The following is a 16350-nucleotide window of genomic DNA, read 5'->3' as shown; positions in this document are numbered from 1 at the left end:
CTTCTGAGTAAGTGAGCTTATGCCCAAACCCATTAAGGATGCCTTAAAGTGCAGATAAGAAATTTGGCGTCCTTTTTTTCTTGTAGTCTGTCTTCTCTTTCTTTGTAATTTGATGATGGTTCCATCATTGCTTAAATACTGCACAACCTCCTGCGGTCTCCTCTCCCTCTGTCTGTACATGAAGATGTTGGGATGCGAACATGCATTCCTCCTTCAGGAAATACCGGGCTATTCACCATCCTATCTCAGCCGCTCAGAAAGAGGAAGCTATTCTAATCAGATTCTAACAGTGCCTTTTAACCAAATCTGAGATGTCTTTTTCCTTGTAGCTGTTAACGGGTGTCTTTCTTCCGATCTAAGGGCCTTAAAATGCATTGCATTCAGGCACCTGTGTTCTAAGTAGAAAATGAAATGGAAAGATTTTCACTTTTGTGGTGTAGTCAGCAGGGTTGATATTGATCCATGTTTTTCGGGTGGCCCTGTGCAGCAGAAGGGGAGACTGCAGCGGGCCGGTAAGCCCTCCGAGCCTTCTGTCTAATTTGGCAGAGAAACACAGAATATAGGACAACAAAAGAAGGGGTCTTTTTCCATAAAAATTCTTCCTCCCACCCACCCTTCTTCCCCAAAAAGGGGACTTAATTTTTCAGCTGCACACAGTGATTTGGTGCTCACTCTTGCATTGAAACAGTTGCTGTCTGAACAGGCAGGAAACAGTTTTCTTTTAATTGCTGAAATCATTCGGAAGGGCTTGGTGCCCTGCTTCCATACAGCAGATGCTGTGCATTAATTGGCCTGCGTAGAAGTGACCCAGGGTTCCTTGCAGCGGGCCCAATTTTAGGCAGAGGGTTTAAATAGCTTATTTATTATTTTGTATAATCTGGCGTACATTATGTGCTCCTGCACGTGTCATATTTCATGGTCTGCAGTTTCTAATGTCATGTGGGCTTCAAAACCTGTGTTTCTCTGGTAATGTCCTAGCAGCAGGTAAGCTCAAAATACCATCCATCAGGAGCTAATTTTTTATCCAGATACTCCAATGACTGATGAACCTGTCTTTTGTATGAATGTTTAGCACAGTAGAAAGCCATATGCCACTGGCACCGTTTCCTATGCATTCTTTACAGTTGCTGGAGAGTGTAGGCTTACGAGGGGGTGGGGGAAAGCTCTGTGCCATTGATGTCCTCTTTCCTATGTTTACATGATAAGCCCTTTCCAACAGCCCTGCTTTGGGACGACAAAAGAGGGTTGGGGCCGTCTTAAAGGAAATCTGACTCCCATAATCATTTTCTTTATCAGAAATATGACTGCACACTCTTAATAGGGAACCTTGTTTTGTTACTCCCCGTCTGTTCAAAACAGACCTGAGCCCATTAGAAGGGCCTCCCTTGTGTGGGAAGACCACAGCTGTTACTGTAAATCTCATCCAGTCACTGTATCACCCCCATTTTGTGGCTCTGAAGGATGAAATTGAGAAATGGAATACTGTGCAGTCATCCTTTACATCTCCAATTTTAGGCCTTTGCCATCATTTTCATGCTTTTATTCCAAATCAAATAACATTAGTGAGCTACACCACCTTCTGATGAATGTCTGGTATTGAGCACTGCTTTCAAGTCTTGACTTTTGGGGGCTTCCTTTTATGTTTGTTGGAGATTTTTTTTTTTTTTTTTTTTTTTTAATTTTCCTTTTCCTTCCTTCCCTTCCTGCACTTTCTTTGAACAACCTTACTGGCAATTGAAGTTTGCAGTTTGAATGATATACGTTGTTGCCGAAACGTGTCTCAATCTTAGGTTGTTTTCCAGGAGGAGGCATGTGCAGAAGAAGGTTGCTGTGTCTTTTAATCTCTGTGGAAGGAGTAAAGAGAACTTGGTAGAAGGACATCGGGGGCTTTAATCAGAAATAAGAAGTGGTTTAAATCATTAGCACAACAAAGCATACTATAAGCTTGAAGATAAAAGTCTCTGGGGAAAGACTCCTCAGAAAATAAATGGGACTTGATAGATTTCCATATCATTTATAACTTCCCTTAATTACACTTGGAAGACTTGCCAGTAAAACTGGAAAATTGGCAGCCTATATCCATTATAGTCATTTTGCCGACCATGGCAAGCAGCTGGCTTTACTGGATTTTATTTCCCATCACTCACAATTAATCATCAGCTGGAGATGTCTGAAACTCTTCAGCACAGAGCAATGCTGTGTGACATTCAGGCCGCCTGAACAGGCGAAAATCTGCTGAGTGAATGGGCTGAGTTTTCTCTCCAGCTAACTCATTTTGGTGCAAGGCAAGCTCCTGCTTAATGAGTGCCACTCTGATAATCGGATGCGAATGGGAACCTTGACCCTATATGTCAAAGGAGAGGACGCAATAAGCTGGATGAAAGATACAGGATTTGGGTCTACAAACTTTACACCAATTAGAGGGAGAGCAGAGAACTACATCAGGCCAACTAAGTTTATCAAAAAGACTGGCGAGGCTTGTGACCATTTTGTAAGCCTAACATTGGAGACATCCTGTCACAACCAGTAGGTCTTTATCGGATGATTCACAAAAGTGGTGGAGAAGTGCGGCGCACACAGGTCTTTCAGTAGCAGGGCCCTCGCCTGTGAGCTGTCTTGTTGAAGACTGCCTTTTGAAGAGCCGTATCTGTGCACTCGGTCAGTGCTCCCGCCTCTGAGCACGCGGAAGGAACCTGGAAGGTACAGCCTCTGCCAGGCCCACTGCCTGCTCCCTCACAGCTATGGGAGGAGTAGGGAGCGGGCAAGGGATGGGTAGTGGTTTCTGTAGGAACAGATACAGCTGAACAATGAAGCTTCCAGATTGTTGAGGGAGCAAGCTGTGAGCTGTGTCTTATCAGAGCTCTGTGATGCCATCTCGCTATTTTTGGAACTGGAGCCCCAGCGCTGTGCTGAGCCAGTGGGCAGAGCACACCCTCCCACTTCCAGCCATTTCCAAAACCTTGAGCATAGCTTCAGCTGTATTCTTTGACATTTGTCTCATATTTGTTCCCCTGGCTTGGATTTTTGAGGGATGAAGCAACTCAAAATTATATCAAACTCATGTACATATTCGTGGTTTGCTTAATGATTTCAGTGAACAAAACCTCTCTCACTGTTTTGTGAGCTATCAAGGAACAATTTCCAAAAGTTCTTTCTCAGGTACAATAGAGTGAAAACAGTCCATAAAACAGATTGCTCTATATATTGAAAAGAGAGGGATGATTTAAATTTCTGTATACAGCTACAAATAGTCCAGTAGACACAGTGCAAGGAAGTGGGGAGAGAAAACTAGGAATGGAAAAGAAAAGGAAGCCATGAAAATGTGATGCTGGGGCCCAGGGCTTCACTGCAGAGAACCAGAGTGAAGGTGGAGCAGAGACGGAGTCACTTCATACCCAGAGATAATTTTTTGAAGTCCTTTTAGTCAAATTGCTAGCATCACACAACCAGAGAGACTGTATTTTAACTGTGGTACCTTTTCACTTCTCCTGATTATCTCTGACTCAATCTGAGGTTTTGTTTTTCTGATTAGTAATAGAGGACCTGGTATCTGGCATTCACCTGTGTTCATAAGAGCTAGCCAGGAAGAATGATCAATGAGTAGCAGCCACAGAGCCCCACAAACTCCTCCATTTCCCACTGCTCCCCAGCTCCAGTGGCTGGAATCTGACTGCCTGTGAGGCCGGGCGCAAGCCTGGAGTGGAGCTGTGGCTTCGGCTCGGCCACTGCTTAGCAGGTTTCCTGTGGCCTCATTGTCACATTAGTCTTTGCCCCTTTGGTGTAACCACTGACAATCTCTTGGGTTCATCTTCCCTTTGCAGTTTCACTGCTGGTCCACTTACTTGAAGGTCCGTATATAGAAGCAGTGGGCTGGGCAGGAGGATGGAGAGGCCAGACCACATGACCGGGACTGCAGTAGGTCCCCATCCATCTCCTCCATCTATGAAGGATGTAGCTGCCAAGCCCAGAGGTGAAGGGTTGATTACTAGCTTTTGGATGGAGTGTCTATTGTGTTTCAGATCCATTTCCCAGAAAGCCCGCACTGGACCTCGTGCCCGAATGGCCCAGTCCTTGGGTAGGGATGTTGTTTCCATGAATCCTGGACCTTCGGCTTCTGTCTAAGAAGCCATAGTCTGGATCCACCAGGGCTTTTACACATAAGACAGACGCCGTGCGCTGCTCCCATGGAACATGCCCTCTTCCCTATTTCCTGGTCGCTTGCTGCCTGCCTTTGAAAAGAGGGAAAAGACCCTAAAATGACTACTTGAGGAAATAACTGTTCTGACATCCCTAATTGGGGCATCTGCATTGTCTTGGTGCTGCCATCACTTCTGTCTGTTTGCATTTTGAAGAACAGCCCTCACAAGTTGATTCCTCACTCTCCATGGAATGCAGATGCCAGGTGAAAATGAATCAAGAAGGGTAGTGAGCACAGAGCTTCCGAGCCCAGCTCTTCCGCACAGTGTCTCTCCTCCGTGCCAGCACTCAAGCTTTGGCATTCCCTCTCTTCCTATATTTCTGTGCCAGGAAAAAACAACCCACCACCTGAACAGCAGAGGAAAGGAATACATAGGGTTCCCAGGCACTCACGATTGCCAGCAAGACAGCTTGTGCCACATGGGGGGCTGGAGGGGGACTTGGAGATCATCTGAGGATTTCAGCAAAGAACATTCTCCAGGCGCTTCTTCAGCATTAGACAAACACAGCGCCAGCGGTGAGAATGTGCAGGGGCCCGCACCAGGATGTCCCACCCACATCCCCAAATAGCTCGTTGCCCTGGGAAACTGACCTTTCCCATTTCAAAGCCTGGAAGGCCCCGCTTCACAAATGTCAGAGAAAAATCCAGCCCCACTTCTTGATGTTCACCCATCAAGAGCAGAAAAAGAGACTAAACAGAGCAATTCCTGAAAGAAAGCCTCGGTCTTCACCCCCAGTGGGCTTATACTCAGTCTGGATTTCCCTCGTAATGAAAGGCAGACATCAGAACGTGAAGCATGAGGGTGTGCCTTGGGGAGATACCAGTGTCTTTGCAAGAGGTTGGGTATAGCTGCCTGCATTGGAGGGTATTTTCTGGGAGCCTGCATATTGTCAGTCTTTGTATCGTCTTGCAAAGGATGGGACAGTGGGCCTCATGGCCTTGAAGCTGTTGTTCCCAGCCCCCCCCCCCCACTCTACTCTATAGACAGAAATGCTTCTTTTGTTTTATGAGATCTTGTTGTGGTTGGGTGTCGTTTTTGAATTATAGTGATCCGTGTGACAGGTTAGAACTGCCCCAGTGTTGTCTGGGCTGTGATCTTTACAGGAGCAGATCCCCAGGTCTTCATCTGCAGGGCCACTGGGTCGATCTGTGCCACCAACCTTTCGTTTACAGGTTGAGTGCTAAACCACTGTGCCACCAGGGCCTTACTAAGATACAATTCACCCCTTTAAAATGTGTAATTCAATGGCTTTAGTGTATTCAGAGTTATGTAATCATCATCATGGTCAATTTTAGAACAAAAACCAAATTCACTGCCATCCAGTCAATTCTGACTCATAGTCACCCCCATTGGGTTTCTGAGGCGGTAAATTTTTACAGAAGTAGATTGCCCCATCTTCCTTCCACAGAGCGGCTGGTGGGTTAGCAGTCAAATGCCTTAGGCACTGTGCCACCAGAGCTCCCTAGGATATTTTTATCACCCCCCACCCCAAAAAAACCCCATACTCTTTTATAGTCACTCCCCATTTCCACCCAGCACCCCCCATTCCCAAGGAGCTCTGGTAGCATAGTGCCTAAGGCACTTGACTGCTAACCAGAAGGCTGGCGGTTCAAACCCACCAGCCACTCCTCGGAAGGAAGGTTGGGCAATCTACTTCCTTCGTGATACTGCCTCGGAAACCCAAGGAGGGGTCGCTATGAGTCAGCTCCGACTCGTTGGCACATAGCAACAACAACAACACCCCACATTCCCTAGGCAACCACAGAACTGTCTGTATAGATTCGCTTATTCTGGATATTAAACATAAATGGGAAAACATTCTATTTTTGTAGCACCTCTGTTTCTGGCAAAGCCAGAGTCAGAGATTCCCAGGGGAAGCATCTCCACACCTCCATTGTTAGGGAGCTTTTTCTAACCTGGACTGAATGGTGACAGAGTGAGTGGCCTTTCTCTGCTGTCCCCTAAAGGTGAGCTTTGATTATGAAGTATTTGAGGTTACTACTGCTATTTATGTACAATTTGAGAGTATTTGACAAAGAATTTCATTTTGGCTTCATTTGAGTAGTATTGCAAAACTAGAATGCTTTTAAATCTTCTGTCCATTTTTTAATTCATTTTCTAGGTAGTAGAAGGTCAGGAGATTTGTGTGATTGAAGCCATGAAAATGCAGAACAGTATGGCAGCTGGGAAAACTGGCAAGGTATGTCACTGTGGCCCCCCACACCAGGCCAGCTTTGAGACAGGAAACAACCTACACCTTTGAGTCGTGGACTATCAGGCCTCCAAGGGACCATAGCGATCATCCTGCCCACCCTCCCCTTCACAGATGAGGACCTTGAGATGAAGAGTTCTGTCTCTCTGCACTGAGGCATCCCTGTGTCACGTAGAGCAGGCCTTCCTTCCAGAAATGGGTCTGTGTATTATGCTCAGGTAGTCAAAGAACAATTGTTCTTTACCTTAATGTCTTTCAAATTAAGGGGTCTTTAATTTTTAATGTTTACATCTGTCTTGGAGCCAGTTAGTTATCTGAGACTTAGGTGACACAGCAGGAAATGGCTTTACAGATTGCAAAAATTAATGCAACTCTTCATGATAATTTCTTCACAAAGAGAACAATTCAATTTTAGATCAAGAGTAGCTGAAACCCCCACGTACCCATGTGGGCCTTAATGATTTGGTGGGAGAAGATGAATTAGTACTGAAATTTGTTCAGAGCAAAACTTCTTAAATGTATTTTCTCCTTGGAGAAAATAAAAATGTCCTTTTAAGCAATAACTCTATTACTCTTCCTGAGACTAAGACACTGTTACTAGGAAAACGATCCTTTTCGGAAGGATGTTTGGGTTTGGCAGCATGATGGTGGGTGATGGCAGCACGGGCTGGTTGTGTCCTGCACTCCTGGGAAGTAAAATCCAGCCACAAGGACATCTGTGCTCTGGTAGAGAGAAATACAGCAGTTCACAAAAAAAGTTTGTGGTCAGAGACAGCCTCTGTCTACATACCATGGTCTGTCACTCCAGAGGAAATGAAATGGACTGTCCGAGAACAAGCCGAGCAGGATGCCCGGGCAGAGCCAGCTTAAAGGGCAGAGGCCCCAGGCTGGCTGGTGGCCCCGAGCATGCGTCTGGTGGAATGAGAGGCACAGGCAGCTGCACCCACAGTGAGATTTGGTGGAGAGTCAAATGATAGAATTTGCAGTTTTTTAGAAATCCTGGTTTCTAAATTTGAGAACTTTCTAAAAAATGAACAAGGAAATGTTGGTTTATGTTAGTGTAAAAAGTTTCATGTTTGTTCACTGGGTTTATTTATTTAACATTTATCCTGTGCTAGCATCATGGAATTTCCATCCGTGATGAGAACTTGGCATTAGTCTTAGTGGCCAGAATAAGTGTCAGCTGCATGCCAAAGTCCCTGTGTTGCTAGACTAAGGGGTAAGTGGTCCTCAGCCCTAAAGGACGACCCGTCTGCACGTGTCCTTCATCATGTCCTGGGTCTCGAGGCCATCAGCAGCCTGGGGCTGCTTTCCCAGGGGTGCTGGGGAGGGCCCAGTGACCTTGTGCTTGGACCCAACCTCTATTAGCTGTGTTCTGTCTTGTCCAGCCCAGAGGGGCAGGCCCTGGCTGAGGCAAGGGGCTGGGGGCTATTATCTGGGAAGGTCATTTTCCCTCCTAGAGAAAAGGTTCACAGTGGAAACAGATCCCCCACTCCAGTAATTGCAGCATCATTAAAAATACATCATGTACAAACATCGGAGGCATCAAGATTGTAAGAAAGCAGCCACTTCAGTCCGGATAGCATCTGCTGGATGCGGCCTTTGAAGTATTCATTGCCTAGGTTCACATCATTCTTAAAAACCCTGGGCTTGCATTTAAGAGAAAAAGGCCCTTGTAGTCTGCTCACAATGGAGTGGCAGGGAGCACTGGTGAGCGTACCAAACCAGACATCGCTGGCATTTTCCTGTTAGCCAGTCGCCCATACCGCCAATTAGCACTAATCCATTGTTCATTTTCATGCCCAAGCAAGCCCCTACAAGAAGTCAAATGACTGTGTCTTCCCTGCTAAATCTTTGAACACAAATTTGGGAAAGGGAGAAATCAGTAGAAGGGAAAGGCACAGCCCCAGCCTTCCTGGGAGCTGGGTGTGTGTTGCGCACTGCCTGTTGTTCCACCAAGTACAGTCTGTCCGTCCACAGACCTTCTAGTTCCTTTCCATTTCCCTCCAAAAGAAGCGTATGACCAGGCTAGGAAGTTTCTCTTTTATTTAGTACCTATTTTAAATATTGTATAATTTTGTACTTTTTGTTGTTAATACTAAATTGAGTACACAATTAACTCTCAAAAAGCATTTCTACAACCTGAATCCAGGAGAAAGTTAGGCAGGCTGAGTGTGAAAACTCCTCTGGCATCACCGTTTGGGGTATTATAGGATACTGCCTACACACCCTGACTTCCACAAGGTGTCCGAGAGGGAACTGCAGCAAGAGTCTCCCCTGGACCAAGAGCTTCTCGGGCTCCCAGGACAAAAGAACTTTGAAAGGGGAGGGTGATGAGGCCCAGCTGTGCCTCAAGGAGGCCTCCCTCTCTGCCAGGCGAGAGCTGAGTGGACTGTCCCTGTGCCCCAAAGCCTGACGAGACCTTCTCTTCATTTTCAGGTTCAGTTTGGGAGACTGCCTCCCTCCAAGTTCTGCTTAATGATTCTTACTCTCTACTGTTTTTTTTTTTTTTTTTTTAATTCAAGGTGAAATCCATGCACTGTAAAACTGGAGACACAGTTGGAGAAGGAGATCTGCTCGTGGAACTGGAGTGAAGTATTTATAGCCCTTCAGTCATCACCCAATTTAATTAGCCATTTTTATTATTTCTTTTTCACACTCAATTTATTCAAGCATTTTACAGGAACACTCCTGCGCTGCAGATTTTACATGGTCATATTTATTCCACATATAGTCAAAACCAGCATTCTGCCAAAAAATCACCAATGGAAATTTTTATTGATATAAATACTTGTACATATGACTTGTGCTTCTGCTGTGAGATTTCCTAATGTCAAATTAAATCAATAAAACTGAGCATTTGTCTAAATATTAGTTTGCCCTTTTTTTGAATGAAGACAATGTACACAGGAGGATACAGTCTGTGCCAGTACACTTTAAATACTTGGATTTCATTGTTATCCTTTTTTAAAAAATTACATAAATTTCCAGTCCTCTGCTTATAATTTTATTAAATTATCATTTGCCATCTTATGATCTGATTACCTTATGTCTTCCATAGTTAAGGACCTAATAATGCCTGTTTCTGATTATTCCTAACTTCCTAAAGACCATATAGCATAGCTGATGGTTCATAAAAACACCCTTCATGCTGTGGCTTTACATGGGGAGTCTTGTATCTAAAGGAGCCCTGGTGGTGAAACAGTTAAGTATTCAGTTGCTAACCTAAAGGAAGGAGGTTTGAACCCACCCAGTGACACTGCAGGAGAAAAGACCTAGGATCTGCCCCCATAAAGATTATAGCCTAGGAGACCCCACAGGGCATTTCTCCTCTGTCTTAAGGGTTGCTATGAGTCAGAATAAGGAGCTCTGGTGGCATAATGCCTGAAGCATGTGACTGCTAACCAGAAGGCTGGCGGTTCAAACCCACCAGCCACTCCATGGAAGGAAGAGTGAGTGGGCAGTCTACGGCCTTGGAAACCCAGTGGGGGTTGCTATGAGTTGGAAGGGACTCTATGGCAGTGGGCTTGGTTTGGTGTTTTTGGTCTGAGTCAGAATGGACACAGCAGCAGCAGCCTTGGATCTAAGTGGCCTCCTCTGGTGTGTCACGCTGGGGAGAGCTGACGTGTGCACATGCTGCCAGAACTCTGGCAGCAGCAGATTGCACAGCCCTCTTCCCAAGGTGCTCGAGCACAGCCTTCCCCACTCCCCCAGGGTGGGTTGTGAACAGGGAGTTCCCTCACACCAAGCACCACTGTGTGCTGCTACCACAGGCTCATCGCTGATGCCCATTTTTTGTGTTTTTTTTGTGAAGCAAGTTCCCAATTAAGAAAAACAGGCTAAAAATAATGATCATGCATTTACACCAGATGCAGTTAGTGATCACAGTGTACCATTAAGTTGAAGAGTGAGTGAGATTTCCCAACAGAGAATGAGGTCACTAAGGACCAGCAGCTGCATTTTCATTTGGTCCTGAAATTCTTGGAATGCATTTCATACTTTGCTGGTGAGGAGAAGCAAAGAATCGTGCACAGATTTGAATCTCCACTGACAAAATATCAGATGGAGGTGGGTAGTAATTGGTACTTCGTGCCTTGCTAAAATTATTTTAAGTGCTGTTTGTATTTGGAAGCTAAGCTTTCTGTCAGGACTGAAGAACAAATTACTAATATTGGCTCTTCTCTGAAAGGCCCACCTCAGAGTTGTTAGCCTCCAGGAGTCAGTGATGGGGCCTTGGTTGTGAGAGCCAGGCTTGGGTAGACTTCCCCTGGGAAGTCAGGGCCCTCCACTGTGTCTGCTGGCAAGTGGGTGCTTGTGATTGCGCTGGGTTAGGGTGAGCAGAACCTTCTACTGAGTCAGTAGACCCCAAAACACGGGCAATGCAGCAGGGGTACTTTCATGTTTTATTTCCCAAAACATCTCATTTAATTTTAAATAATTATTTTAAATAGCCTCTGCATAAAGACCATCTGAATATTGAGTAATCTATTTCCGTAGAGATACTGCCTCGGAAACCCAAGGAGGGGTTGCTATGAATTGAGACCAACTTGACGGCAGTGAGTTTGGTTTGGTTTCTAAAAGACAGCATATTTTTGTGGAGGAATTTTTTTTTTATTACATTGAGCCATCCAAAATCAGCTTTTTTAAAAACAAACAAACAAACAAACAAACTTCTGGGTGCTGCAGACCAGAATCAGTACAGCAGAACTGCTAAACTCTAGCTGCAACACAGTGTCTTTACATTTGTTTAAAATGTTATCTTCACATTAAAGCAAAGCAAAGCAAAGCAAAAAAAAAAAAAAAGATTACACATGAGTTCTATCTAAATGCCATTTAGGGCAATTAAAACCCTAAATTTTTCTTATCAAAAACATTCAAGCCCACCATGTATTTTTAGCAGCTACCAATACAGCAGCATCTGATTGATTAAAGGGGAGGATCTGGTTATTAGTATGTCAAAATTATTTGTAAAACTGGCCTTCACTGAAAGAGAGTGTTTTTCCCCCCACAAGACTGAGTTTTATAAATATTTGTTTAAAAGGGCATTGTTATCCTTCTTCATTCAATGAGCACAGATTAAGATGAGGTAGTCTTATAATCATCGGGGCTATCTTCGTCCTCTGACGGCTGAGTGTTCCTCCCCATTTTCACCTGTTTTCCCGTGGATTATAACGAAGCCCATGCTTCCCCTGAGAGTCATAATTTTCATGGTATGGGAGATGGACCCACTCTGGCGGGTAGGTGGCTGTGCTATACACGAAGCACTGTACGATCCTGTGAGCAGCTGGCGTTTCCTCAGGGGCGCTGCACTTACCTTCCCACTCTAGTACTTCAATCGTCACCAGAGTGCGCTGATACATGTCTGGGCAGCCTTCAAACTCATCAAGGAATTGCAGCATCTGGTCATCAACAACATAGATCTCTCCAGCCACACAGCGTCCCTGTCCTGGGAGGTTCAGCAGGCGTGGAATGTTATGCTCTCCGGCAATCACCAGAGGGTAGGGCTCCACCGTGCGGCCCCGGCCCCAGAAGGCTGCTGTGCCGTTGGTACTGTCCAGCATGACTTGATGGTTGGGCTGTCCTCTCTTGAGGGTCCCATACACGAAAACTTGGGCCATTCTGACTAGAGAAGCTACAAAGGAGAAAGGAAACACAAACTGTGATCCATATTATCCATGTCAAAGAAATGACCAATGCTTTCAGTCTGGAGTCAGGACTGGCAATGCTGTCCTGTAAAGGGCCTGACAGCAAACATTCTAGGCTTTGCAGGCCATGGGATCTTTGTCACAGCTGCTCAGCTGTGCTGCCGGAGCATGAAAACATCCACAGACAAAGTGCAGACGAATGCATATGGCTCTGTGCCAATGAAACTTCATGGACACTGACATTTGAATTTCCTATCATTTTCATATAGCACAAAATAGCCTTATTCTGATTTTTTTTCATTCATTTAAAAATGTAAAAGCCAATCTTAGCTTATAGGCCGTATAAAAAACAGCTGCGGGACCTGATTTGGCCAACCCTTAGTCTAGAGAAGGGGGCAGATGTTTGTGACTAAAATTTTTCACATATTTGAGGAAAATTTGTTGACGATGGCTCTGCTTTTTGCTTTGAGGCCCACAGTGCCCTTAATGTTGAACTGGGTGCTGAAAACCACAGGACACACACAGCACACTTGTTCAATTGTGTCAGGAAGGTGGGTATAGCGACCACCCTCTGACTCCTCCACCCAGGTGGACTTAAGCTCTTCAACAGAACTTCTCATTTCAGATAGTGGACCTGGGTCTTACAGAGGCCCGCAAGCAGCCCAGGGTCTCGATGTCAGAACGACTTAACGTAAGAGATGCTTTCCCAAATCTAACCACTAAAGTAAGAATGATCCTAGTTAGGCCTAAACGAGTACATGCTATCCTTTGCTCAGAAAACACAACTTAGCATACAACTGTCGCAACCCCAGAGTAGACCTAGCTTCCCTGACACCCTGAGAGGTCACCAACCCTGCAGCCCCACTGCCACAGGGCAAACCCCACCTCCCCGCCCCCGGGAACAGCACAAGGCCACAGGAAGCCTTGTGTGGCCCAAGACATACAACATACCTGCCTGGGTAAGCCTCTGCTCCCGGCACCCAGCACTACCCCAAGACCCACTCCTCTTGGTTATCGTGGTGGGGGTTAAGAGGTTCCGGGAAATGCCCACCACCTTTTATAGAGGGTTCTTGGGAAGGGGTCCTCATTTGAAGAGCACAATCAGTGAGATGGCTACAGCCTATTGTGAAGTCAGGTCCTACAGAACTGCCATTTTCCAGAGCAGACAGTTTTCAACCTTTCTGGAAGAATTACACAATCAATATTTATTAAAGTAAGGAATAAAGATTAAAAAACTTTTTTTTGGAATTGCCTGTAATGCAGCCACAAGAGATAACTGAGGATCCAGCACTCCATTTACCTTCTGGTCCTGACAGTGTCACCCAACAAAGCTTCAAGGTCTTGGAAGGAATGACGCTTTGCTGTGACTCACTGCAGCAACCTTGGCTGGGAACAGTGAAGGTAAATGTTTACTGCCGGCCTGTGTCTGGGCCACAGGCTGTTACATAATCAACAAAAGTCATTTATGTAAAAGTAATTCCAACGAAAATGGAAACAAAAGTTAAAACGGTGAGGAGGCTCGTTCTTCAGACCCTTGCATTTCACTGTCCTGTCTGCCTAACACTATTTGATAAAAGACTTGTGGCAGTCTTGTCTGAGACCAGCTTTCAAAACAGCACTGCCTGTGCAGGCAAACAAAAGACACGCCTGTCTCCCAGCAGCGGCCAACGACTGGCCCAAAACATTGAGGGGATGACCCTAGGACACGTGTGTGTCAAGAGAGCTCTGCCAGCAATACCTGTGTGCATGTTGGGAAAGTCACACTTAATTCACAGGACTTCTGTTTTCTCAGCACAATCAGACCTGGACTGGGGACGTGCAGTGGGGGCTCAGGCTTGCCTCCCCCTCTCCAGGCTGCTAATGGCTTAGTGCACAACCCTCCTTCTGGTCTCCCTGTCTCTCTCTGTCTCGTCACTAGCCTGCCCATGGAACGTCAAGTGCCACACAGGTCTCAGACAGGTCACACTAGCAAAAGTTTGCCATGGGAAAACACAAGGCTGGCTGTGCCAAGGGGGAAATGGGGGCTGGTGGGTGGCGTTTGATAGTGCTGAGCAGAAGTGTATGATCTGAGCTCCATACAGGATGGTTCTGATAACACTGGGGAGGACAGATTACAGTAGGTGTGGGCTTGACGGTGTAGAAGCCTGCCTGAGATCAGAAATCAAGATGTGAATCAAGGGGAATCTGGAATAAGGTGTGCAGAAGGAAGAGGAAGACGCTGGAGCTTTGGAGTTAAAATCAACAGGACTCTGCTGCTTGGTGAACTTAGGGAAGGAGGGGTCATTAACAGGGATAAGGAACATAGGAGGAGGTGGACTTAGTGAAAATAATAACATGAATTAACATGAGAGTAGAATTTGTGGGCAGAGTCTTGAGAAGAAAAGAAAAAGGGTAAGGACTTTGGGGAGCATCTATAGAGTGACAGAATGAGAAGGGACTGTCTGAGCATGGGATATGGACAGACAGTGTCTGTGGCTGAGGGGCCATCAAGAAAGATAGGAACTCAGAAGACGGTGAGGGGTTTGGATCTGGTTGTGTGGCAGCCTGGAGACCAGTCCTTTGGAAGGAGTCACCCTGACTTCTCACTCCCACACTCTGCATCCAATCCCCTAGTGCTGATTGCCGGTTGCCCTGCATTAGTTCTGATGTGTGGCTCCCTTGTGTGTCAGAGTAGAACCGTGCTCCAAGGGTTTTCCTTCAGAGGCTGATTTCTGGTGGTACATTGCCAGGCTTTCTCCCTAGGTACCTTTGGGTGGATTCAAACCTCCTGTCTTTCAGTTAGCAGCTGAGCACATGAACCGTTTGTATGACCCAGGGACTCCAGTCCTCTAATAAGACTTGTCAATTCCTCCTTCAAGTGGTAATCAGGTTCTGACTATTTCTCACCCCTACTCAAAGGACTGCTACCCCGTCTTCTAACTGGGTCCCTACGGCTTTGCTCCTCCACAGCCTAGTCTTACACAGCCGCCAGAGATCCTTGTCACTCTGCTTAAACTCTCCCACGACTCTCCATCCCAGTGCCCCGCAGGCCACCCCTTATCTCCCTCCAGCCACACTGAGTACTCTCTAAGTCCGGAACATACCCACAGACTTTAAAATCCAGTTACCTGGGTTGAAACCCTGGCTTTACCACTCACTACTTACGTGCCTTTAAGCCAGTTACTTAAAGTCCGTGTGCTTCAGTTTCCTCAGCTGTATAATGAGGTAAGAATGGCAGCCTGCCTCAGAGCACTGTTGTGAGCTCCGAATGAGGTAATGCATGCAATGCACGCGGACTGACTCTGGCCTGTGTGGTAAGCCTGCATTAACTGCTGGTGTTGTTAGCAGCTACCAATGAAATGAAATGCTGCCTGGTCCTGCCATCCCCGTGATTGGTTGTAGGTCAGAATGTTGTGATCCATGGGGTTGTCATTGGCTGATTTTCGGGAGTAGATCCCCAGGCCTTTTTTCCTTGTCTGTGATAGTCTGGAAGCTCCAGTGAAACCCGTTCAGCATCAGAGCAGCACACAAGCCTCCACTGACAGACGGGTGGTGGCTGGGCATGAGCTACACGGGCCGGAAATAGAACCCTGATCTGCACGAAAGGTGAGAACTCTGCCACTGAACCACCACTGCCCCCAGTAAATGTTTGCTATTATTATTATTACTACACAAACCAGAGACTTGACTCTCCTAACCACCACACATACACATACACATACACACACACATACACACACTCTTCCCCTACCACCCTCCCAATATACTTTCATCACAATTTTGGTTAAAATTATATTCAGTTCAATCTTCTTGTTGTTATATGCCGTTGTGTCAGACTCGACTCATAGCAACCCATCCTTGGGTTTCCGAGGTGTTATCACTATGGAAATAGATTGTTCAACCTTCCTTCTGAGGAGTGGCTGGTGGGTTTGAACCGCCAGCCTTCTGGCGAGCAGTCAACTGCCTTAGGCACTACACTACCAGAGCTGCACTCAGCTAAGGCACAAAGTTTACCATCACTGAATCTCCTTTCTTGGACAAATTTCTGTTTTTCTTGGAAATACAAATTGCTTTAGTTTTCCCCCCATTTTTGCTCAAGTTTCTGTGACATGAATTGAGCCTCAAATTTTCTGAGCTGTAATAGTCCTTTCAGGATGTTCACTCACATTTTATGGTCTATCGGCCATTCTTCCCGGAGCCATCCCTCCCGGAGGGATGTGCCTCCTGTCCAGGCAGGGCTGCGGCAACGAGCCACCCAGCATCTCCCTTCACCATCACTCTGGGACTTCCTTTTGCCCCTCCCCTGCACTTGAGT

At 46.1% G+C, this 16350-nt stretch overlaps 2 protein-coding genes across 2 annotated transcripts in view; one reads left to right on the top strand and one right to left on the bottom strand.

Annotated features, from left to right (window-relative positions):
• PCCA (propionyl-CoA carboxylase subunit alpha) overlaps window positions 1-9005 on the top strand; it is a 785038-nt gene extending 776033 nt beyond the window's left edge. Inside the window, exons 22-23 of the mRNA XM_007948152.2 lie at window positions 6322-6399; window positions 8937-9005. Coding sequence (XP_007946343.1) covers window positions 6322-6399; window positions 8937-9005 — 147 coding nt within the window. The remainder of the gene's footprint in view (window positions 1-6321; window positions 6400-8936) is intronic.
• A 2553-nt stretch (window positions 9006-11558) lies between these two features.
• GGACT (gamma-glutamylamine cyclotransferase) lies at window positions 11559-12029 on the bottom strand. Its single transcript, XM_007948151.1, has one exon. The coding sequence runs from the start codon at window positions 12027-12029 to the stop codon at window positions 11559-11561; it is 471 nt and encodes a 156-aa protein (XP_007946342.1).
• Between the last annotated feature and the right edge of the window lie 4321 nt (window positions 12030-16350).

The sequence above is a fragment of the Orycteropus afer genome, unplaced genomic scaffold (assembly GCF_000298275.1).
Source record: "Orycteropus afer afer isolate SDZICR_OR568_19922 unplaced genomic scaffold, OryAfe1.0 scaffold00206, whole genome shotgun sequence".
Lineage (NCBI taxonomy): Eukaryota > Metazoa > Chordata > Mammalia > Tubulidentata > Orycteropodidae > Orycteropus > Orycteropus afer.
Note: the sequence above shows the minus strand (reverse complement) of the source record. Positions and strands in the feature narration are given on the sequence as shown.

What these genes read in the sequence shown, in the direction of transcription:
- GGACT (XM_007948151.1), bottom strand. Translation starts at nt 12,029, where the DNA reads ATGGCCCAAGTTTTCGTGTATGGGACCCTCAAGAGAGGACAGCCCAAC.